General features: G+C 48.1%; 1 protein-coding gene across 1 annotated transcript in view; it reads right to left on the bottom strand.

Annotated features, from left to right (window-relative positions):
* LOC146201831 (inactive peptidyl-prolyl cis-trans isomerase FKBP6-like) overlaps positions 1-15,327 on the bottom strand; it is a 30,409-nt gene extending 15,082 nt beyond the window's left edge. Inside the window, exons 1-2 of the mRNA XM_084583454.1 lie at positions 15,043-15,327; positions 6,626-6,759 (exon numbers count right to left, since the gene is read on the bottom strand). Of these exons, the coding sequence (XP_084439580.1) occupies positions 6,626-6,759; positions 15,043-15,105 (197 nt within the window). The 5' untranslated portion in view covers positions 15,106-15,327. The remainder of the gene's footprint in view (positions 1-6,625; positions 6,760-15,042) is intronic.
* Between the last annotated feature and the right edge of the window lie 9,355 nt (positions 15,328-24,682).

Below are 24,682 nucleotides of genomic sequence, written 5' to 3'. Positions count from 1 at the left end.
CTGTGTTAATGGTTTTAGCTTGAACAGTATTTATATTTTGAACCCCGCCGTTTTTTTTTTTTTTTTCACGTCCTGTAGTTCTTTTACTAAAGGCCTATACTGAGTTTCCTCGAGTCTAGCCACAGTAATGTAGGCTACAGTGCTTCTTTCTACCCGTCCGCTTGAAATTTGCAAAACATGGTACTGATGTTGTGCGTTCGCAAAAAAAAATGAAGAAAACCATTATGGCACCGAAATTTGTGCGGTGGAGGACAAGCACGCCTCTCGAATGTGTAATATTAGCCGGGTGATTAGACCTATATTAAAGAGCGATATTTCCCAGCTTGGAAACTGGAAACTATGCACCGCATAATACTCGCTGGATATTATATAGTGGTGGGGCTTTTTTTTTTTTTTTTTTTCGAAATGCTTTCATGCTAAGTCTTCTCCAGTTTCTGTAAACGCGTAAAGCACCCAGAGGACCCAGTACCCAAACAATGGTTACATCTATTCTAAAAAAAAAAAAAAAAAAAAAGAAAGGCATCGTAAGATGTTTAATTTTTCGCGAAGTGAGTCCCGGGCAGATTTCAGTCAATTTCTTCGGTGACATTTTTTCCTAGGGGCCGCTTCCTGAGGGGACCTTTCTGGACGTTTTTTCCGGGGCCATATAGTCCAGGGGCCTTTGTTTCGTGGCTGTATCTGCTGGGGATCTCTTTTCAGGGGCCGTTTTTACCTTCACCCGTGGTTCCGTAGTTAGGGTGGCCCAGTTCGGTCTCGCCACTGTGGCCGCGGTAATGTAGGATAAACCCCACAACTCTCATTCACAAATCAGCCGCTGTGAATACAAGTAAAAGCGCTCGGCATAAATAAAAAAAAATGCAGCTCCGATCCAAATCACTAGCTGTTAACGTGAAGTGGGAGTCTTCATCTGGAAGTAATAAAAATAATTTGACGTGAACGTGGCGAAGGTTGGCCATGCAGCATATATATCACAGATCGAGGAGTGCAACACAGATCTTTCGAGTAGCAGCTCACTGCGCATACATACAATTACCAAAGTGAAAAAACGGGCTTGAGGAACAGTTCACATAGGTAAACATCTATGCATGCTCCAACAAAGAAACAGGCCTACGCAATACAACATATATATGACTGCCTCGTCTATGTATGTTACCAGCGCACCCGCGCCCGCACACCAAGATCCCATCACGCGTCGTAAAAAGGCCAAACTCGAGTGATTCGCGACCTTTGATCCGGTAGACCGCTCTGGCGTAAAGGTGAATAAGCTCCAGCTTAGCCGTAACGAAGTGTTTGCCGCATATTCGATGAGCAGGCGTCGGTATTCAGCCTTGGCGCTTCACCGCGGCGGCCCACAACTGGTTACGGCGACCATTGTCGGCAAGAAGCCTTTGCAAGCTTACTAAACTTCCTCTTGTATGCCTTTCAGCACAAGTCATAGTGAAGCGATTAGTCGGCATGGTATTCTGCATTTCCCCGCAGCAGCAAGCCATCGCACAATCACGGGAGGCAAGGTGACTGAAGCGTTGTTTTGCCTACCACGCGAAAGTCACTAACGACGACAGCGCCACCGCATTTTCGTGACGTAGCCGGAGTGAAGGAGGTCTATAACCATGGAAGAGGACAGACAGCGCGATCGCTTATAAGGAAGCATCAGACGCAATCTTCGATGACTGGGGATCAAGCAAGAGGAAGAGAGCTTTGAACCTCAGAGAGCAGAGCGAACAAAAACGCTTTCGGAAGCTAAGAGCATCTGCCTTGGGTGTCGACAATCAGCGAGAACGAGAACGCCTTCCCAAGGAGCAGGCGAGGGCCCACGACAGGCTGCTAAGCGAGACAGCACACAAGCGCTGCGCAGGGACCGGACGCTCCCCTCATCATCTGTGACGACTTTAACGTCGACGTTGAAAAATCACAGTGGCTGCCAGTGTTTATGTGCGAACTACAATTGTCACTCGTCATCAGCCTGACTATATATACCTACTGCACGGCGAAGGCATCTCCCATATTCTTTCAATTACCTCTGTCCTGTGCTTGCTGCATCCACTTGACCCCTGCGAACTTCTTAACCTCATCCGTATGCCTGACTTTCTGCCGCCCCCTGCTACGTTTCCCTTCCATTGGAACCCAGTTTGTTACCCTCAGCGACCATCGGTTATCCTCTCTTCGCACTACATGTCCTGCCCATGCCCATTTCTTCTTCTTAATTTCCACTAGAATGTCAGTAACTTGAGTTATTTCTCTGAACCATTCTGCACGTTTCCTATCCCTTAACATTACCCCTACCGTTTTTCATTCTATAGCCCTCTACGTTAACCCCAACTTATGTAGAACCCTTTTTGTAAGCCTCCACGTTTCAGCCCCATAGTCCAGTACAGGTAAGATGCAACTGTTGTATACTTTCCTCTTGAGTAATACCGGTAAGCTGATAGTCATAATCTGCTAGTGCTTGCCAAATGCGCTCCATCCCAATCTTATTCTCCTTGTTAGTTACTTTTCATCGCCGGGATCTGCGGTTACTACCTGTCCTAAGTAGACATATTCGCCTACTACTTCCAGTGCTTCCCTAACTAACGTAAACTGCTGTTCCTTCCTGAGGCTGTTGAACATTACCTTAGACTTCTGCGTATTGATTTTGAAGCCTACCGTTCTACCTTTCCTGTCTAGATCATCAATCATTCTTTGCAGTTCATCACGAGAGTTACTTAGCAAGATAATGTCATCAGCAAATCACAGATTATTGAGGCATTCTACATCTACCCTTATCCCTAACTACTCCCATTCCAAGTCCCTGAATACTTCCTCTAAGCAAGCTATGAATAGTACTGAGGAGATGGTGTCTCCTTGCCTAACACCATTCTTCATGCAGAACTATGGTTGCTGTGCAGCCACTATATATATCTTCCAGTACTTTCACGCACGGCTTGTCTACACCCTGATTTCGCAATGCCTACACGGCCGCCATGGTTTTTACTCAGTCAAATGCTTTTTCTTAATCAATGAATGCTATGTATAAGGGCTGGTTATATTCCGAGAATGTTTCTATCACCTGATTAATGGTATGGATATGATCGATAGTAGAATAACCTTTCCAAAAACATGCTTGATATTTTCCTTGATTACAATCTAAGGTTATCCTGATTCTATTAGCAGTTACCTTAGTAAATACTTTAAACGTAACAGACAGTACGCTCATTGGTCTGTTATTTTTCAGGTGCTTAGCGTCCCCTTTCTTATGAATTATTGCGTTCTTCATGGTTCTGGTACCGTCGATGACACCAGGCACTTCATATACAAGGTGGCCAGTTTTTCTAGCGCGATATACCCCCCGTCCTTCAACAAATCTACAGTTGCTTGGTCCTCTCCAGCTGATTTCCCTTTTTTCATAGTTTCTAACGCTTTCTTAACCTCGTCCTTCGTCACTGGAGGGACGTCTGACTGCTTTTTCCTACTGCCAATCTCATTATTGTGCTGACTACTTTGGCTACTGTGGAGATCAGTACAGAACTCCTCGGCCACTTTGACTACCTTATCCATATTCGTGATGAAGTTGCCCGTCTTAACCTTTAGCGCATACATGTTTTTTTTTTTTTTTTGCCTATTCCCAATTTCTTCTTCACCGCTTTAAGGCTTCCCCCGTTCTTTACAGCATGCTCAATTTTCTGTATGTTATACCTCCTTATATCGGCCACTTTGCGCTTATTGATTGGCTTTAATAGCTCTGCTAATTCTATCTGGTCTGTTGGATAGGAGATTTCATACTTTGCCGTTTCTTAATCAAATCTTTTGTCTCCTTTGACAACTTACCGGTATCCTCTCTAACTATCATACTGCCTACTTCTACTGCACACTCAGTAATGATATCTCTGAAACTATTGTTCATTGCTTCTAGGCTAATGTCTTCACCCTCGGTTAGAGCTGAATATCTATTCTGTAGCGAGATTGTGGAAAACCAGTTTCCTCCCCCTTCGCCGCGAGCGAGCGTCATGGCAGCGCCGGCTGGGAGAGGAGGTAAATACCTCCCCTTGGGGGAAGGAGAATCAACGATGGATGCGCCACCAAGACGTCTACGCGGATTCCTGCGAGGAGACGACAGGGAGCTTCTGGATCCAGCCGGCAACGAAAGCGGTAGTCTCCCGCCTCTCCCGGCAAACAGGCACGGAGTACACTGCGCACTCGGGAGGACCTGTCGTGCACGGCCGCCCATCTTCCGGTTCCCAACAGCGAAGCGACCGGTAAATACCGCACTCTCTCTCCGCCTCCTGCGGCAGACGCCGTGGTATGGCTTTGTCCGAAGACTGCGGCGCGCACGGGAGATCCAGATTCACGGCGCGTGTCCGCCGCCAAAGTCGCACCCCCATTCCCCAGCCGGTGAGTCAAAAGTCTTTCTTACGTAGTCTTGCCCTTCCAAGGAAAATCTTGTTGATGTATAGCTAGCCGGCATGCTCTGTATTATTTGCAAGTACAATAAATAACATTCGAGTATTAAACTATGTGTCGTCCCCGTCCTTTGTCCCCTTTGGTTCCCTCCGCGGGTCGCTAGCGAGGACGCTGCACCTGCGGAGTGTGAGCGGGGTAGAATACCGTCCCCTCATACCCCCACAAGATCCTGAACTCTTCTGCCCTCCCCCTCACCGCTAATTCGTTGATGGACTTCTTTTTTATTAACCTGTTTCGTTCATTCTTCAGATTTAATTAATTCGAGACCTTACCATCCTGTGGTCACTGAATCGGACTTTCCCGATTACCTCTACATCCTGCATTATGACGGGGTTAGAACACAGTATGAAGCCAATTTCATTTTTAGTCTCACCGTTAGGAGCTTTCTATGTCGACTTCCGGCTCTTCCGTTTGCTGAAGAAGGTATTCATGATTCTTAAGTTATTGCGCTCTGCAAACTCAATTAGTAACTCCTTAGAGCCAATGCCATAGTCACCCACTGCCTGGTCTCCTGTCTGCTTTTTTCTTACCTCGGTATTGAAGTCGCCCATTAGTACAGTATGCTGCGTCTTTCCTTTTCGCATTGCCGATTCTACATCTTTATAGAAGCCTTCAACTGCCTGGTCATCATAACTATAATGTAGGTGCATAGACCTGTACAACCTTCAGTTTATATCGCTTATTAGGCGTAATTGCGATGCCTGCTACTCTCTCATTAACACTATAGAATTCATCTATATTACCCGTTATGTACTTATTGACAAGGAAACCTACTCCTAGTTGTCACCTCTCTGGTAAACCTCGATAACACGGTACATGCCCATCCTTCAGTACAGTTTATGCCTCATTCGGCCTCCTAACCTCACTAAGCCCTATGATATCCCATTTCGTACCCTCTAGTTCTACAGCACTGCTAAACTCTCTTCACTAGCTGAGGTTCTAGCATTAAACGTTGCCAGGGCCGTTTCCAATGGCGGCCTGTCCAACGGAGCCAGAGATTCTTAGCACCTCCTGCTGCGTCACAGGCCTGACCGCCGCCGTGGTCAGTTGCTCCGCAGCAGCTGGTGACTGAGGGCCGGAGTTTTATAGAACTAATTATGGGATGCTGCAGCCAATTACTGCACCAGGGTAGCCAACTCCTGTTGTGGTGAGGGAATGCGTTGCTGGAGGTGTTCACCGGCATCAGGTCGCACCCCAAACCTATTTACGCAGTTCCATCAACACACGCATTTTTTTTTTTTTTTTTTTTGCTCCGGTGGAGAATTGCGCGGCACAAAGATTCGAACCGCAGTCCTCTTGCATGCGTGGCGGATGTTCTAATTGTACGCCACCGCTGCACTTCATAATCCACTTCAATTAGGCCATTACCAGATGTGTATTCTGCATTGATTACATCCTTGCACGGCACGTCGATGCAACCAATTGTGTGTTACTTCAATTACTACATGGACAATAAAACATGCCAATGAAACACTTTGGCAGGAAGTGAAGTATCGTGAACCTTCAATGGCTTAGCCCATAGCAAGGTGAAAATCAATAGTTTATGCGAGTATTTAAATGACCATCTAGGCCACTGATATCTAAATAGTTCGCTGTTCTACGCGACATCACAGAGAACACGCGTGATTAAAATTACGTTTCCTGAAAATCTGTACTTAGATTCTGGCAACAGAACATGGTTCATCACGCAGGCGTTCCTATGGCGTAGCATGGATCAGACCGCCTATTGTTTCTTTGTTTTGTTTTTTTTTTCTTATTTTCAGGCCGCCCAACAATCAGCCGTTTGCTAGTTTGGGGTAACGCAACACAACAAAGCAAACTAAAAAAAGCTGAAGGCATAACGAGGGCAGTTGAAGCATCGCTAGATTGCAATATTCTCTTCATCCATGCATGAAAAAGTGAACACTCAATGTCCACAGAAGCAAAAGGAACTATACATAACCCCTATCTGCTTTCATTAAGAAAGTTTTGCTGATTTATAATGCAAATTTTCTAGAGAAATTCAGAAAATTTTGCCCATCCGTAGCAGATTGGCATCATGTGACGACAGAGAGAGTATCATAAGGCGTCGCGTGGCGACGACTCCTGTCACTAGATACATTGTGCAGACACCGTCCAATAACCGAGCGAGGGTGAGGCGCCTGACACCATGCAAGCGGCCTCCAAACACGTCTGGAAGCATACTCACGTGGAACGGTACGGCGCGTTCCGCAGCCACGAGCAATCGAAGGGCTCGTCGGTCTTTCCGTCAACATATCCGTTGTAGTGGAAAACTACGCTCGCGTTCTCGGGCAGCGTTGGGCCGTTTCCGGGCTCGATCACCTGCGGCGACACGAAAACATGAGCGACCTTCGTTCGAATTGACAGGGAGCGGGAGAGAACAAATAAATAAATCCATGCAGCGTTCAACCCAGCTCTAATAAATGCCTGGTTTGCCGGTGCCATGCCTCGCTTCAAAGGCTCCTATCGAATTTGATCCCTAATGGGAAGCTCGAAGCTCTCATCGATTAGCTGAAGCAGCAAGGAGTGGTCGTAGAGCTCGGCTGCAGCGAAAAGCCCTGCAATGCAGTCGCACTTTCTGCGTGCGCGTGGAACAGGAAGCCTGAACATTCAAACTTCTTGAGAGATCGATACTCTAATATACAAAAAAAAAAAAAACAGTATGCCTGCATCGTCTTCGCCAAGAGTATCCAGGCTACAAGGTTTGCCTCTCAGGTACCAGATCACTCATGGCACCCCACCAGCGCTGAACAGCCTCAGTAGTGAGGGGAGCCCTCATCCTTGGCTTTCAAAGCCTTGCTCGCTCTTTGGTTACATTAAGTGTTCCGCTATACAACTGAGTAGCAAAGACGGCAGCACCGCCGCCAAAAATTTACGGAACGTGACTGGTTCAGAAATTTAGTTTCCTTGCGTAGAAGCATCCATTCTCGACGTTCAGTTGTGCGCTGTGAAATTGGCGCGCGCACGCATGCACATCCCTACATACACACATGCATACCCACCCACATAAATACACGGACAACCTACAGCCACATATAATCCCCCCTCACACACACACACACACACACACACACCGTGCGCGCACGCATATACAAGAAAGGTATTCTGGCGGGCTAGTTGGTGCCTGTCGATCATGATTAAACTGTGCGCAGTCGCCAAATAGCACTTGCGCCTTCGAATTCTCCACAAGCCACTAAAAAAACACTGCTTATTGGACGAAGTTACGCAAGATCTTCAAGACAACGGATGACCTCGACCGCTACTGAAAAGTCAAGGACACCACGTGCACGATTGCAGGCTTGGCGAGAAACAAAATATCACAACAAAGTGAGAGGGCATTCCACACATTGCGGCAATGAAACACTTTGGCAGGAAGTGAAGTATCGTGAACGTTCAATGACTTAGCCCATAACAAAGTGAAAATCAATAGTTGGTGCGAGTATTTAAATGGCCATCTAGGCCACTGATGTCTCTAAAGTTTGGAACGGCCGCTCTGCATCAAATGGTCGCTGTGGCTGGGCCTGGGAATCAGGACCCACCACTGATCGGGACCAGGGGCGTGACCAAGAAGGGGAAAGTTAAGTTTGCGGTCTTCTCCCAGAAGCATAGAGGAAGTGTTCACCGGGTCCAAAGTCGCGAGGAAGAGTCCGGAGGAGCGGCCAAGGTCAAGTGGCAGCTTGACGTGGGTTTATGACGGTCACGCGCAGGCAGCCGCTCTTCGGAAGTGGTACCTGAACCCATGGGAACGGGCGACGCCGCCGGTTCGGTCCGTTTTGATTCTCGAAAAAAAAAAAAATGCCGACGATTACGTTATTTCCTAATGCGAAATTTGAGCGCAGCTCATAAGCTGTTCCACCTTTTCGATAGATTGAGGCAAAGATTTCGAGCAAGACACGTATGTGCAATGACAGTCAACATTTTTTTAATTTTTCACACGTATTCCTTCAAGAAACACTCCACTAACAGTTCTTGGCTGTCATGAAAAAAGCTTTGTGGTCGAAGAAATGAAGAGCAATTCAGTTATCGGGAGGTTGCGGGAGGCAGCGCGTGGACCCATAGGAACGTTGCGCGGCGAACAGGTAGCAGCGACTGACTGATGCCGTTGACGCCGCGCTAGTGAAAAGAATGTGACTATGTGTTTCGGCTTGGGATGCACGCACCGTGATCCGCTGATAGCGCGCCGGCGTTTCGGCAACCGGAGAGCACCCTCGCCACCACGTAGGAAGAGGGGGGAGGGGGATATAAGCAGTGGTGAACGGGGGAGCGCGAGGAGGAATCAGATAACACGCGCGGTCGGCGCCACGCAGGAAGAGGAGGGTTGAGCTGGGGTGCTGAAAGGGGGGCAGAGCTGGTTACGAGGCCGACGCCAACGGCGACGCCGACGCGAAACTCAGGAACGGGCGCCAAAGAGCTGCGCTTCGACCGTGCCGCGAAGGAGGCAAAACAGAGCAGTTAGAGCACAGCGTAAGCACAGTTGTGGGATCGGCGCTAACGTCTCTGTCGGTTTCTCGCTTTGAGTGGAGAGGGTGCGCACGGTCACAAATCCCCGAAACGCGGCGCAACACGGGCTGGGGAGAATGCGCGACAGAGGGAGCCGTTGACATGTCTTCTCAGAAAGGCGCTTGGCCATCAGCCGCCCGCGCGCAACCGACCAAGGGCAGCTATCGGAATGCTTGCGCCTAAAGTTTGCGCGCGAGCGCGCGCGTGTGTGTTGGAAGTCAAACTGTCGGCGTTGCTTGTCTATGTTATTGCTGGGCACCTCTTGCGTGAGCTGAGCGAGAATTTTATAAAGAGTGTAAATCGGGGATGTGTACTCGCTGCTTTGTGCATGTTTTGTGTTGTTTTACTGCTAAAGGGGCCATTTGTTTAACCTACACCAGCTACACCAATGCAGCAAAAATTCTTTGTAGGTATAGGACATTTGCTACACTGGTGTAGCTGGTGTAGGTTAAACAAATGGCCCTATATGGAAGAGGCATATACGGCACAGTGATGACCAGCCAATTTTAAAGTATTACATGCTATTGGCCACATAGTTGCCTGTCGTTGATTGGTCAACGGACTAGACTCGGGATTTTGGAAAAGGTGAAGGAAGAGAGCATTTAGACGGTTGGGATCGGGCGAGAGTCGAGTTCAGAGGGGTTGTCCGAGGAAAGAGGCTGGGATGACGGAGGTCTCCGAGACTCCGGCCTAAAGTATACAGAAGGCCAAGGCCTGATACTGCTAGCCTCTGACCTCCGAGCGTCCACACACGTTACTTGCCTAATTAGCATTTTGTGTGGAAAAAAGGAAAAATAACTGTGTGGTGTTTGTGTGTGTGGGGGGGGGGGGGGGGAGAGAAGGTGTCTTCACTATAATAACATCCCCTACTCGAATTTCTCCATCTGCATCCCCCGCTTTCCTCAACCGCTTTCTGCCTTTCCCCCCAGTTTTTCGACCAGCGGCGTACAACACCCCCAGAGGCATATTTTCAGCTACGCCAGTGATCAGGGCACAGCATCTAACAAGCGGTCACGCCTGGATACAGTTGTTGCATGGGGTTTTGAGACAGCACACCTCTACCAACCAGTGCTGAAAGATATATATAGGCGCTGCACAGCAACTATAGTTCTGTATAAAGAAAGTAACAAAATTCCTATACAGAAAGGTGTTAGGCAAGGAGACACGATCTCCCCAGTACTATTCACAGCTTGCTTAGAAGAAGTATTTAGAGACTTGGATTGGGAACAGTTAGGGATAAGGGTAGATGGAGAATACCTCAGTAACCTGCGATTTGCTGATGACATTGCCTTGCTAAGTAACTCAGTGGATTAACTGCAAAAAATGATTGATGACCTAGACAGGAAAAGTAGAAAGGTACGCTTGAAAATCAATATGCAGAAGTCTAAGGTAATGCTCAACAGCCTCGGGAAGGAACAGCAGTTTAAAATAGGTAGCAAGGCACTGGCAGTAGAAGGCGAATGTGTCTGCTTAAGACCGGTAGTAACCGCAGATCCGGGCCATGAAAGGGAATTAACAAAGAGAAAAAGATTGGAATGGAGCCCATTTGGCAAGCACTCGCAGATTATGACCAGCAGCTTACCGGTATCGCTCAAGAGGAAAGTATACAACAGCTGCATCTTACCTGTACTCACCTATGGGGCTGAAACGTGGAGGCTAACCAAGAGGGTTCTACTTAAGTTGAGGACAACCCAGAGGGCTATGGAACGAAAAACGGTAGGGGTAACATTAAGAGATAGAAAGCGTGCAGAGTGGGTCAGAGAAATAACTCAAGTTACCGACATTCTAGTGGAAATTAAGAAGAAGAAATGGGCATGGGCGAGACATGAGTGCGAAGAGAGGATAACCGATGGTCGCTTATGGTAACAAACAGGATTCCAAGGGTAGGAAAGTGGGGGCGGCAGAAAATGAAATGGGCGGATGAGGTAAAGAAGTTTGCAGGGGTCAAGTGGATGCAGCTAGCACAGGACCGGGGCAATTGGGGGAATATGGGAGAAGCCTTCGCCCTGCAGTGAGTATAGTCTGGCTGATGATGATGATGACATCTACCAACAGCTGTTGCATGGTGATCGCAAGCCCCAAGGGTAAAGTAGGCCTGGCGGTCCTGGCCTCTCCCGGCAAAATACGAGGTGTCGTATAGCAACAACAACGTTTAATAAGTATTGCACGACTTTGGTTTAATTTTGCATCTCGTAATAAAGGCTAGACAAGCAGGCCCAAGAGAGATGCAAGGAATGCTCACAGAGCAGGTATCACGGCGTGTGCAGCGACCCACTTCGGCAGTAGCGACCGCTGCTTTTATGCACAGGCAGTCAAAAATGAAAAGGGGAAAGCTTCCGAAGGGCGCATATGTCGGCCAAGCGTAATGGCCTGTCTTGCATCGCCCTCGTCAATAACCTCCTTGCAGTAGCCAGGGGCGGCGACTGTCTCCTTCGAGCGCCGCACTTTGTGAGCGTTTGCCCGCACGGCGACGCTTCTGAACAAAAACGTGTCGGAGAACGTCGGGTGGCGATCGGCACAGCGCTGAGAGGGCCCAAATTTGTGTCGCTTTGACTAATGCTCTTGCGCCCGCTGCAGCGTTATCTGCGATCCCACACGACTCTGGCAAAACGTAACAGCATCATATTATGTTAACAAGGGCCACTGTCCACCCTCCGGTCGAAAATATTTTCTTCCCCGGTGTGGTTTTCTACGTGGTCATAGGCCACCAACCACCGCGGGTTCGAGTGTCGCGCGAGCCGAAGAACCGATCAGCTGTCACCACGCGCACACTGAAACACCGCAGCGCGCACTCAACCACCACAGGGAGGAGAGCACTTCGCTGCAAGGACACAAGCCTCCAAGTTCACAAAGGAGGCGTTTATTGAAACGCCATCCTCCAGCGGCACACACACACACATACTAAGTCACCGTGTCCCGGGAGCGCGCGAGGAGCAAGGCTCCCCTGCGCGCATGAAGTGACACGGAGTGCGTGCCGCAAGCACGCAAGGGCGTGCTGGGATCTCTCTCTCTCTCGCAGTGACCGAAGGGTTCCTTTGAAAGAGAGTGGGCAACCACCGCAAGGTACGCCTGTTGCGGCTCGTTGGATCACGATCGACAGGCTCGAGATGCGCTCTCAGGTACGACCCGGAGCGGACGAACTCGAGTACACACTGGTCTGCGCGGACAAAGGCCGGCAGACATGAACAGTAGCGTACGCACCTTGCGATGTATCGGAGGGGTCTCTCTCTGGGCCCCGCTCGGAGGGTCGCGCGAGCGCGGCCGTTGAAGCGGTGCCGCCAAAAGGCGCCAATGAGAACAGCCACTGGGACGCCAGGGCGGAGCTGTGGCCGAGCGACAGTGACGAGTCGTGCGGACATCTCTCCGCCGCCTCAGGCGGGAGAAAGGGAAAGAGGAGAACAACAGGGAAGCGGGAGGCTGCCGCGCAAAGGGCAGCCGCAGCAAGCCCGAATCACACACCGGTGACTGAGACTTCGTCCCCAGAACGGAAGGCAGCAAAATGTTTTTGAAAATAGTAATATAACGCAGTTACAGCCACCGCAATCACCCGATTCAGTCATGTTTCTCTCCTCCCGTTCCCTCGCAAAGATTTTTCACTCTCCTGCCCAGTCGTCTAGCCTCCGCAAGCCAAATTCCCCTTCCTCCTCCGCATTTGGCGGGAGGTGGGGCGTGGTACTCTGCGTGCTCGAAAAAAAAAATAAAAAAAAAAAAAAAACGGACAAAGGGAGCGCGCGTCGCTGCATTCAGTCCGGCCGTGGCGAGGGAAAATCACGCAGCGAGCGGCGGATACAATTATTCGCGTACGCCCATCCTTCACCCGTCAGTCAGCGAGACGGACCAATGGATATCATTGCCATTCTGACGTCAGCCTAGCGGCCTGACGGGCCAGCGTAAAGAACGGGGAATTTAGTGTCCCGAAGGAGATGGATGACAGAGCTTTGATTTGTAGTTTTGCTGATTTGCGGCACGCGTATCGTTGTAGCATTATGCACAGACTATCTCCGGTACCTGATCGAAACATTGGACTCCTTTGCTTAGAAGGTCATTACCTGGACAGTGGTCCTTTAAGACGAACACGTGGGAACCTTACAGAAATTTACAATCGGCCACTACGCAATTTCTACTGTACACAAGTGTTCGCTGTGTGCACAGCGAACACAGCGGCCGCGAAACGTTTTTGTTTACATACATTGCACGCTAGCAAGTAAATGTTAAGTGTTTCGGCAATGATCGATCTTGATTGTATGACATAATGCAGTAAATTTGCTTCAGCCCCAGAAGGTGACACGATCGATGAGGGATGCGGTATAGTGAACGGAATAGCATCGCTCACTTGGTGCTCGTACACTAAAACACTGCCGAAATCAAATGGTCTATAACGCCGCAGTAGCCACCACATTCTCACTCGCCGTGGTGGCTAACTGCTTAAGACATCGTGATCCCGTGGACGCAGGAGATGCTTTTTGCCCACGCATGGGAAAGAATGCGCCCATGTACTGTGCAATGTCATTGCCCGTTAAAGATGATCAGGCAGTCGAAATTTCCGGAGTCCTCTACGACGTCTCTGGCAGCCTGAGTCGCTTTGGTACGTTTAGACGCGGCTAGGATCCGTTACAGTATGCGTGGCGTACCATCCAGCGTAAACAAAACGAGATGGATGACTGCACAGTAGCGCAACAAACTTGTTTCGCTGCTGAAAAAAAAAAAAAAAAAAAAACATGGCTAGCAAGCGTCGTTTGGGACTGCGTAGGTTCTCATTGACTTAACAGAGACATTTTGGATTTCCAAATCTTTCAGCGCGTCAGTGCTGCGACAATTGATCCCACTCACATGTTAGCTTTATCTCCTTTCAGAGCGCGCTACGCGGAAGTTCGCATTTTTTTTTTTCTCGCTCGTACTCATCGGCGCACAATTACGGCACCGCATTCAGTTAAAGGACGCCTATAACATACATATGTATAAAGCCCGGCTCGTTTAACCAAGGCATGCGAACGTGACTGACTCGGGACCCGATACCAAGTCGATTCTATTGCTATCTCACCCTCTAACCTCAAAGTAGCGGCCCGAGTTGATAGCTGTTACGAAATCGACGCACGCCTTTGGGCCGGGGCGGCGAGAACAAGTGTAGCTTTCGCTACAATAATCCAAGCACAAATTGCGGGCCGTGGTATCAGCGTGGCAGTGGGCTGACAAACTGAGGATTCACATTATGCAGCGCGATCAATGGAAAAGGTTGCCTAAGCTGTGTACGTATTGTTTACTCATTTAGGCGCTCCTACATCAAATATGAGACGAATAACAGCCATCCAGCACGGCGACGTCAGGAACGACGTCTAACATCTAACGTATTAGACCAGCAAAGAACACGGGAACAAAGAAAAATCACACGGGACAGCGCTGGACTAACAACTGTGGTATTCGAACAAACGGCCAGCTTGTTGTTGCGACTGTAGGAAAAAGGAAAAGAAAATGCGCCGGCCTGCTTCCGCTGCCTCGGGAACACAGAGGAGAAAATATAGAAGAAAGAAAAAAAAAGAATTAGAGGGAGATAGAAAGACGCGCGTCGCAACAGCAGTCGTCCGCCACCGCAGTGGTGGCGGGTACAATGACGGCCTACAACGGGTACAACCGCCAGTGGCAGGCCAGCTCCGTAACGGCCACCCTCCCCTCCCCACCGCAATGGCCAGCATAGGGAACCAAACGACGCATGCGTATCAAACACGCAGAGGGACCGCGCATACGGGGCGATTCATCACAGTACTGCGAGCACGTTGAGATTCATCGGCTCGCAAAACATAACTTACGTTGCTTAGAACTTACGCCCGCACACTGTTGTTTAATAACCTAACCTCTATATTTGTGAGTAGCAGTGACGGTGCTGTAACACACGTATCATTGTCTCGAAACCTAATGTGACAGGTCTCCACAAACCTCTCCTTCCTGCTCTTTCGGTTTCCTATTACTGAACGTTTGTCAAAAGACGTTAGATTAGCTCGATGTTAGATTCGCGCCAACCGGCCTTAACGATCGTCATGCTGAACGATGCCTAGGCTAGGGAAATCGGCTCCTCGATCTAATAACATTAACAAAATGGCTCCCTCTTACCTCTTTCTGAACTCCGCCGTCCATGGTGATCAGTTCCATGATTGATTCAACTTGCAGCTGCATCACGGTCAACTTCAATATGACTTCTCGTTGGATACGAACGACGCACACCGCGCGCACCAGCTTTCAACGCACAAATACAGGCAGCAGCAACAACAGCACACGTCAGGACGCCCGGGCAAGGTTGATGTAATATGGCGGCGAAGGAAGGCTTCGTTGTTCTAGCACTGTAGTTCTAACTTCTAGTAACGTTGGGCTTCGTCGACGTCGACCATGCGTCGACGCCAATACCTAAAACCCCTCTATAAACTAAAAGTAGCGCCATCTCCTCTCTTCTCCTCCGGCGGCGCCGCTCCTCCTCTCGCATTTCGACCGTGGCTCCACCTACGGGGTGCGCGACTAGCGCGCGCTCTCCGGAGCAGGCGCTGGTCACGGCCGTCTCAATCAGTGCGCGCGGCGGGCGCACGCGCCGGTAAAAGAGCTGGCGCCGGGTCTCACCAGAGCATTTCAGCTTGCATTTTGTCGCAACGTGTTCAGGTTAAAATATCGCTCACTGTTGAAACATAATTACCGAATGTTGACAGGGATTTCCCGCCAAAATAGTTTCAGCTGTGAGTGTCTTACACCACATGTACGCGATTTCGGCGTTGGTTCCACTCGCCGTCATCTCAGTGTGTCCGTAGTTCGTTACCCTTGGCCAAACTCAGCGGCATGCTTTAAGAAAATTGTAACTAGGTGGCGGACAGGAACAATTTAGCAACAGTCTGTGTATGGTTTCTTTGCAGCATTGACTGGATTGCGAGCTGCCGGTAAACTTGAGAAGTGTGGCAGCAGTTGTCTTGCATGTATTTTCAACTTCAGCTGCAGATCAGAATTAACTAGGCGGCGGAAGCTGCAGTCCGTGTGGTTTCTTTGCAGGTTTGACTGAATTGTAAGCTACCGTTAAACTTGGGAAGCGTGGTAGCAGTTTTTTTTTTTAATATTTTGCGCTGATACGGTTCCGCTTTCAACTGTCAGTGTGTGACACCATTCGTACGCGATGTCTGCGTTGGTTGTACTCGCCTTCACCTCCTTGCTTCTATCAGCCGCCGGCCAAAGTGCGCAACATGCTTGAAAAAAAAAAAAAATTAACTAGCCGGCGGAGGTGAACAATTTAGCTGCAGTCCGCGTGGCAGCAAAACACACGGCGATATGTGCCGCGCGCGCGCCGCCCGCACCGCTGGAAAGGAAGAAACTGCACGCCCAGCAAAAAAAAAAAAAAAAAAAGCGCGCGCGAGCACGTGACGGCGCTCAGCCAATGAGAGGGTCGAACGACGAAGGAGAGCGCCGGAGAGGAGGCGGGCGGCAAACTTCACATGTTGGCGCTACTTTTAGTTTATTGAGGGGTTTTACCAATACCACGTGACCAGCGTTCTCTGGATACTGAGGGGCAAGTTAATTTCATGACACTAAATGACGTCACATCTTTTTAAACTTTTGGCGCGAGTTATAATATTGTAGCGCAATTTTGGGGCTTATTGGTTCATATATATTCAGAACACTGTAACGGGACAGAAGTCGAGGAGCTCGAGGCGTTATTTTCTGTTCTTGTGCTCCCATCTTCTGTTGCGTTACAGTGTTTTGAAGCGAATTATGAAGCGGGATTTTTCTGTACCCACCCTGTCGTATTTAGGAGGCCGTCCTTTTCATTGGTGCCTTTCAGCGCTCACCACACTTTGCCACTCATTTGCACGCGAATCATGCTGCTTGACTGCAGCTGACAATAAAACGATGCGGCTAGAAAAACAAAATACGCCACAGGATGGGGGCAAACCATGCACCTCTTCCAAAGTTGCAGGCTCAGCATATGTTTTATTACAGATTTTGCTCAGACACTTTCCGCAGAATACAGCAAGGTATAGCGCTGGCGTAGCCGCATAACTCGTGATCAATGACGAGCAAGTATGTCTTGTATATCTGGAGCTTGCACAAAGCCTAAGTAGTCCACCATACTGTCATTGGAAGCAGACGACGTGCAGCGCATCCAGGCTTTAGTGAATCGATAGAGTGTCTTGTCGTTTTCGACGGTCCACCAAGCAAGCACGCGGCTACTCGCGCGCTGCCCTACATGCCTGCAAGACGCTGGCAGATTCCTGTGGAACATAAGCGTCGACGCTGCGCCTGAAAGGTTGGGCACGTTATGAAGGGAAAAGGCAAAGCTGTGCGACGTGGACATATCCACGCTACGCGCAGACAACCGCACTGCAGGTCTGGGCTTGTGACCGCCCATCAACATCGCCGACATTCATGAATTCTGCTTCTGGCGACTAGTCTGCTACTTGCCCAGATTGGTGTCGATCTCGAGTCTATTGGCCTGTGCGAGCCATTCGCGTCGGCGACGCCCAGACAGAGTTATTTTGCCTTCTCGCACTCGTGCAGGAGTACTTTCGGAATCGTGAAGAACTCGCAGTCGGCCTGTCCAATCACGCCAGCATCGTCGGCGCGCATTTTACGTGACCATATATAAACACGGCTGTGCTGCAGTGTGGTGCTGCGTCGTCTGCTGACAACGACGGCACACATAGAGGATTACCCAGCATGCATTGCTTCATGCAAGCTCCCTATATACGAGCTTCATTATATCAAAGTTAACTTACGAACACAATAATAAAACATTCCAATAAAATGTACAACAAACACAGCATAGACCAGTAAGAACAATGAAACGCATGCGTAAAGCAGACTACTCATGCAGACGAGAGCTCACGTGCGAAAGTCCAGTGAGAATTAATGCGGTGTGACGTCGACAGTAAAGCCACGCTATTACTCGGTGCACCGGTCCTCCGGATGCAGCGAGCCCCTCTTTATAAGCGCCAAGCACTTAAAAAAAAAAAAAAAAAAAAAAAAGCGTGTTACAACGGCGAAAGACTTAGAGCTAGCTGCACGTATAGAAAAACAAAATGACTGACAACGAAAAGTTGAAGGCTTTCCACCAAATAAAAACTTACTTGCAAGGCAAACATGGTTGGGATGAGCGCACAAAGTTTGGGACAAGGACTTCGTACCATTCCCCGGGAGCACTAACGTAGACAGAGAGACGGCAGCGATAAGACCTTATGCTAATTCTTCGCTTACTTCATCGTAACAATTGCAACAGGGCTTGCAAATAAGTCTCACTACCAATTCAACACATGTCACAGTCACAAATACGGGACGCAGCAAGAGCGTTGAAATTAAAAAAAAAAATCTACAGTAGTTTAATAAGGTAACTTAGCTCTTTCATAAAATAAGTTATTCGAATATTTCTTCTTTTTTGTTGATGCATAGCATTTAAATGTTTAGACTTCTGGTTCAGTTAATAGAGTTGTTTTGCCTCAGATTGTGCCTACCTACAACTGCGCTAAACCACTGTTGGGGTCCAGCCTTCGCCACCACTTCCGCCATTTTCCGGGCGCGAACTTCACGTCACCAATTATGTTACAAACTCTGCTCCTTCAAGCTGTGTAAAAGATGAGTACATTTTCAAATGAATTGTCGCTTCTTTTGCGCATCCTCCACAAGTCTACCAGTGACGAAAGCAACGTATTTTCATAGCAAGAAACAAGTGACGCTGTAATGTGACGGCATGTGGTTGGTTTTATTTGATAAGGCGAGCTCCCTGACTTTCAGACGTGGCCATGGAGGAAGAAATACACTCAAGAGGCCATGACGTCAGAATTTTTTAAGCTGGAAGTGAAGCCTCCACCATATGCAAGCTAGTATGCAAGTCGACCACGTCCCAGCGCGATTTAGCATGCGCCTAGAGAGCGAAGGGCAAGCAGGTGACTACGCCTCTCAATGCCACGTGCTCAGTACTCTGCGAATGCACGGCGAAGGCCAACAAAGCGCAGACGCGAAGGACTTTACATCGATCAGGAATAAAGCATTGCTATGCCCGACTGCTGCGCGCTGGAGTGGTGGTCGCGGACGCCAAGGACACGGCTGGGCTTGGGCGGCAGCGGCACGCGCTTTGGTACAACCTGCGCACCGGCCGCAGTACCTGGCATAGAACAACCTGGCATACTGGCATAGAACAACCGCAGACGGTTGTTTTATGCCAGTTGCGCTCTTGCCGCCGCTAGGGTTGCGACTGACCCCCTCCCTGGCCGGTAGCTTCATGTGACAGGAGCTCATGCGCACATGCATGGTGTCTCGCCTTCAAGTGCGAGTTTGTGAAAGTCAAGGTGCCGAAATTAAAAAAAAAAGTACATTGCGAAGGATCTTTTATGAAGTTGTAACCGGATAACATATTTTCTTCAAAAAGCTGGCTTCGAAAAGCTACACACAGAAGAAGTCACCCTTCCGTTTCATAAAACCACGCCTATATAATGTAGACTGAGGCCATAAATAGAGAACCTGTACTTTCATTTATTTCGTATGCTGATCTCTCGCAACACATAAGGTGGACTCGAAGGCTGCCTTATGCAGTTATGAATCATAGGTGAATGCAGACTCAGCGGGCAGCACGTCGGTAGCAGAGGCGCTTTGGCTTCATCTCCAGTCGCATTATATGTATGGACTTTGTCGAAGGGTGTTACTGCATCAGCAGCATATAATATCGACGCTGAATGCCGCAACAAGTGATATTATGCGAGATAATTCTTCTGGTCCCTATAAAGATTGACACGTAAATGTTTTTGATGTGGTGCGACTAATATTAACCACCAGTGATTCCACTCAAAATGAATTATACGTTTGCCTGGAAATATATTCAGTTCATGGAGTCAGTGATATAGCCCTAGTTAACTGCAGCTAGGTAATGCTCATTTTTTATATTATTATGCCAGAGTTTTTCAGACTATGATCAGGCAACAGTATATGCTCTCGGTGTTAAAACGATACATCAAAGCTCAATTCTATCTCGTATTTTTTCTGTCAGTTATCGTGCGAGCAATGGCAATGTGGTGGCTGCATCCTCGTTAGCGTCTGCAGAGATAACCGAGAGGAGGTCAAGAATAGCAAAAGATGTAAGTGTATGGTCTACGACCAGGGCCGGATTAAAAGTGGTGAGGGCCCGGTTGAATAAATGTTAGGATGGTCCCTATATAGCCCTCCACTACCCTACGTCGCCCCATGTTAATTGTTACGTTTTAGACTTGACGCGATTTAGTATTTCCTACACAGAACACATGCCATATTTACTTGAAGAATCTGCGGACTGCTTTTACTGCCATTGCCTGAGCATGAACTTTCCCGTGGAGCACAGTGCGGACAGACCGGCGTCTAGACATCGTGGTCTAGACTGAGCTCTTCTAGGAAATCACCGGACACACCACATCCTCCCTCAAAAATCAGAGCGCGAATTCATGAAAAATGAATTCTTCGAGTGGTTATTTTCTTGACTTTCGATAGCGCAGAATGATAGGCTGCATGTGAGCACAGACGAAGTGGAGATGGGTCTTATTCATAAGATATTTGGAATTTCTTACCATAAATGCGCTGCCAATCATCCAATATATATAGTTTTGTGAATTCATCCAGCAAGCCAAACTGAGGCTCGCCTAAGACAGTGGTCCTCCAGAAACCGCGATATTATGTTCTTTATGCTGACGTAAAGTACGTCAAATAACGTTTATTCCTTCAAACGGTGTCATTATGCGGGGCACTAAATCTGTTTGAAATGGTGGCGCCTGCAGAAAATGACATCGCTACAGAACTGACACAAAATTAAAAATTTTACTCGCTCAAATAATCAGTAATGTACCATTACATTCTATACGGATCGTCCAAATTAAAATACCATATATTAATACTTTGCAAACAATTTCCACTTTTAAAACAGCAGGAAGCATTTTGGCATGCATCACAGACTTTTTCGGCTTTCAATTTACAGGATAAATTTATATTTTATAGCGTATTCAGCTATTTCCACCGAGCAGCCGCCGCCGCTGCCGTATACGGCGGTCGTTAAAAATAGGATGGACACTTTAGCTTCGCCTCTAGGTATATTATTGGACAGCATACATGCGCTTCCCTTTAAAATCTGTCGCCTCCACCAGGAATCGAACCACTATCCCTCCGGTCCCCAGTTGTGTGCGAACCACTGCTCCACACCTGGCTCGCGAGAAGCATATCGTAAATCCCCTTGTCTAGCGTAATGATGATAGTAGCGATGAAAATGATGCTACAGTTAGTGATACTACAGCGGAAGTGCTTCGAACCAATCACAGAGCGTTCCAAACTGAACGCAAACTGAACGTATTTCTATAATACCGCCCCAGGCACGAAGGATTCCTGGCACGGACCTGAATGCGGACCTGAATGACACTGAATGCGCTCACCTCTTGCACTATCCCTTTATTTCCGCCGCCCCAGTTCAGGTGCTTCAGATATCAGATAGCAGATACCGGGGCTGGCAAACACCTTTTCCTTCCTTTTGAATAAATAAAAATTAAAGAGCACTGCAGAATCTGCATTGGAGTAATGCGAAATGCACGGATGCTGCTGTTGGTTGCTTCTGGTTGCTTCAAGTTGCTTAATTCACTTCTTGTTTGTCCATCTTAGTCTTTAGTACTTTCAAACTGCGCGCCAATCCCTTCCTATGCCCTTTTTCTTATCTACTTCCGGTTGCGTGACGTCACATCATCTACCTCACATTAATTCACTTCTTGTTTACCAGCCGGGGTGGTACAGTGGTAAGACGCCCGACCACTGTGCCGGAGTTCCCGGGTTCGAACCCGACCACGGCGGCTGCGTTTCGATGGAGGCGAAATGAAGTGGCGTACGTGTGCTGTGCGATGTCTGCGCACGTTAAAGATCCCCAGGTGGTCGAAATTACTCCGTAGCCCTCCACCTCGGCTCCCCTTTCTTTCTTTCCACTTTCACTCCCACCTTCCTCCCTTCCCTTACGGCGCGGTTCTGGTGTCCGCACAGCAAGTGCGACAGATACTGCGCCTTTCCCTTCCTGTGAACCAATTAAGAAAAGTCTGGTACTTTCAAAATGCGCACCAATCACTTGCTATGCCCTTTTTTTTGGCTATAGTTCTGGTTGCGTGACGTCACATCCTTGACGCCTTATCCACTACGGCATCCCTTTCTCTCTCCGCTTTCACTCCCACTTCCTCTCTGCCCTTACGCGCGGTTCAGGTGTCCACAGAACAAGTGTGGCAGATACTGCGCATTTTCTTTCCTGTCAACCAGTTATTTTAATTAATTAGCTAAATAACTTATTGGCCTAATTATTTTTGGCAACAACATTATGTCACCCTCCATCGATTGACACTACTCATTTACCTCTACCACTTCTCAATTACAACTGCTGCTGACACGACTTTGCGGACACGGCCTGCGGACACGATCTGCGGACAGAAATCTGTGAACATTGCGAAGTAATGCTTTCGCATTAATAAAATAACCACTTACTACTATATAAGGTTGACAACCGCGTTATGGGCCTTGCATAGAGCTAATACACAAACTCTACGGGGCATCGTGCAGAACAGGAGCGCAAGAAACCAGGACACAGGGAACACACTGAAAAACAGGACTTGCGCAGTTCCTTGTGCCCTGGTTTCTTTCGCTCCTGTTCTGCACGATGCTTCACCGACTCGCCCTCACGAAGGTATTAATCTCTATGGGGCCTTGGCTGCCTTGGCTACCTTGGCCGCGTCAGAAGCTTGGCCGGCGTTCGTGCAACCCGGTTGGAATAGACCGGTGAAAATAAGCAAATCGTTATTGCAACCCATAGATTGGCTTGGCTTTGTTTATTATTTTCGTATTGGGGTTTTTGCAGTAAAGCCCTAGTAAAGTGCCACTGTAGCCCAAGGTACCCAAGGATCACGTGTCGTGTGTTTGTAAGCAGGGTTGCCAGATTTGGCTACTTTACGCCAAATTGGCTACTTTCTGAGCCTCTTGGCGACAAATACTTTAGGTTGGCTACTTGGCTACTTTCTGGCTACTTTCGTAAAATTTTCGCCTGTTCCAACGAGCCTGTTTGCGCGCTGTTCAGGGTGCTCGTTTTTATAGATAGACAGAAAATCTATCAATGGTAGCGCTGCTATACAACCAACTGGGCATGGTGACGACTGTCACCACCCTGTTTCAAAGGTGACACTCTTAACATCCATCCACTAAAACCCCTTGCTAATTTGAAAGTAGCGACACTCTCCTCCGCGCCACGCTTTCCTCCTCAATTCTCCTCGCGCAGCGGCTGCGAGCTCTGCGCACGACACGCTTTTTCTCTCTGGCGCCCGCCGGCCGGCCGCAGCAGTCAGTGAAGCGCGCGTTTTTGGACCGGGTCTGCGCTCCAGGATCTAGGACTGCGTCTGACATTGTCTGTGTTTGGCGTTTGGTGTTTTTTTTTTTTTTTAGCGTGAACTCCGTCACCGCGGTAAAACTTCAGAAAACGAGAAAACGACCTAGGCTGATGCTTTGAACTTCAAGATAAGAGAAAGTCAAAGCGGCCGCTTAGTCTATTTCGCTACTTTCAAGCTATCTTGGCTAAGCATAGTATATGTCACGTGATCAACCTTGAGTTTGGATCATTGGTTAATTATACTTATTTTGACCAACTACGGGCCAAATAATATTTAGTAAATCGCACTTGAAACCCAAATTTGCGCCGCAGCATCGAGTCATATACCGTTGGAAAGCTTAGGCCAAGTGTACGTAATGGTACTGTGGTAGTTAGCGATCCTCATTAATCTGCGTTATTAGGTAATTTTGTATAAAACCAAACTTTGAGCTAGACGATCAAGTCATATACCGTTGAAAAGCTAGGATGAATTCAAATGCTCTGAATTAGTGATGCATATTAGCGTTAGTGAACTATATTCAATCAAATCCACCCTTTCCATTATAGCATGGAGTCATGTACCTTTCGAAAGCTTAGGTTGAGTGCAAATGAGTTGTGCTAGTTATCGAACCGAATTAATTAGTGCTAATTATTTAACTGCACTTAAAGCCAAACTTTGCATTATAGGTGGCACACTAAGGACAAGTGTAAACGCATTATGCTAGCTAGCCAAACTTAGATAAACATCACAACAAAGCTAACACACTAACTAGGCTTACCACAAACTATCTCGAAATGTTTTTCTTTGCTCACGCAAATTTACGTGCTGTAGGTCCTGTTTAGCGCGCACCCGCTGACAATAAATTAGCCATGAGTGCATCTTCCGTCCATAGGTTTGTCTCATCATTGTGAAAGGGGGTTTTTCACTCTAGTTTGTTCACTGAATAAAAGAGCGCACTTTCAATGCGATCAAGGAGCGCGGACAACCATTCATCGACCGCAAATCGCCGAACATTATTAGGCGCTGGTGTCAAGGAAGCTTACGAATATACTCGGTATACCTATGAGAGAATAATTTCTATATCTCTAGGCAAAATAAACGCCTCTCGTTAATGCAATATTATACTTGACAAACCGCAGGTTCCTGTCAAACGGCTAGTAGTCATGGTCAAAAAGAAGCGCGTGTGCGATCTTGTGAACACCCCCTGCACATTGGCCGTATCCTTGATAAACCCAAACCATGATTGAGAAGGTCAACTCAAATATTTACGGCAGGCCTGAACATCGCACCTGAGTGGTTGCAATTTCGTTTCATCGTGTTCTCTTTTTGTAGCCATTGTTTGAGACGTCCAACTCCACTAACATTTTATACTTACATTTTCGTGAACA

This window comes from Amblyomma maculatum, chromosome 1, assembly GCF_055883805.1.
Source record: "Amblyomma maculatum isolate TAMU_Amacu chromosome 1, ASM5588380v1, whole genome shotgun sequence".
NCBI lineage: Eukaryota > Metazoa > Arthropoda > Arachnida > Ixodida > Ixodidae > Amblyomma > Amblyomma maculatum.
This window is presented reverse-complemented; position numbering and strand designations above follow the sequence as displayed.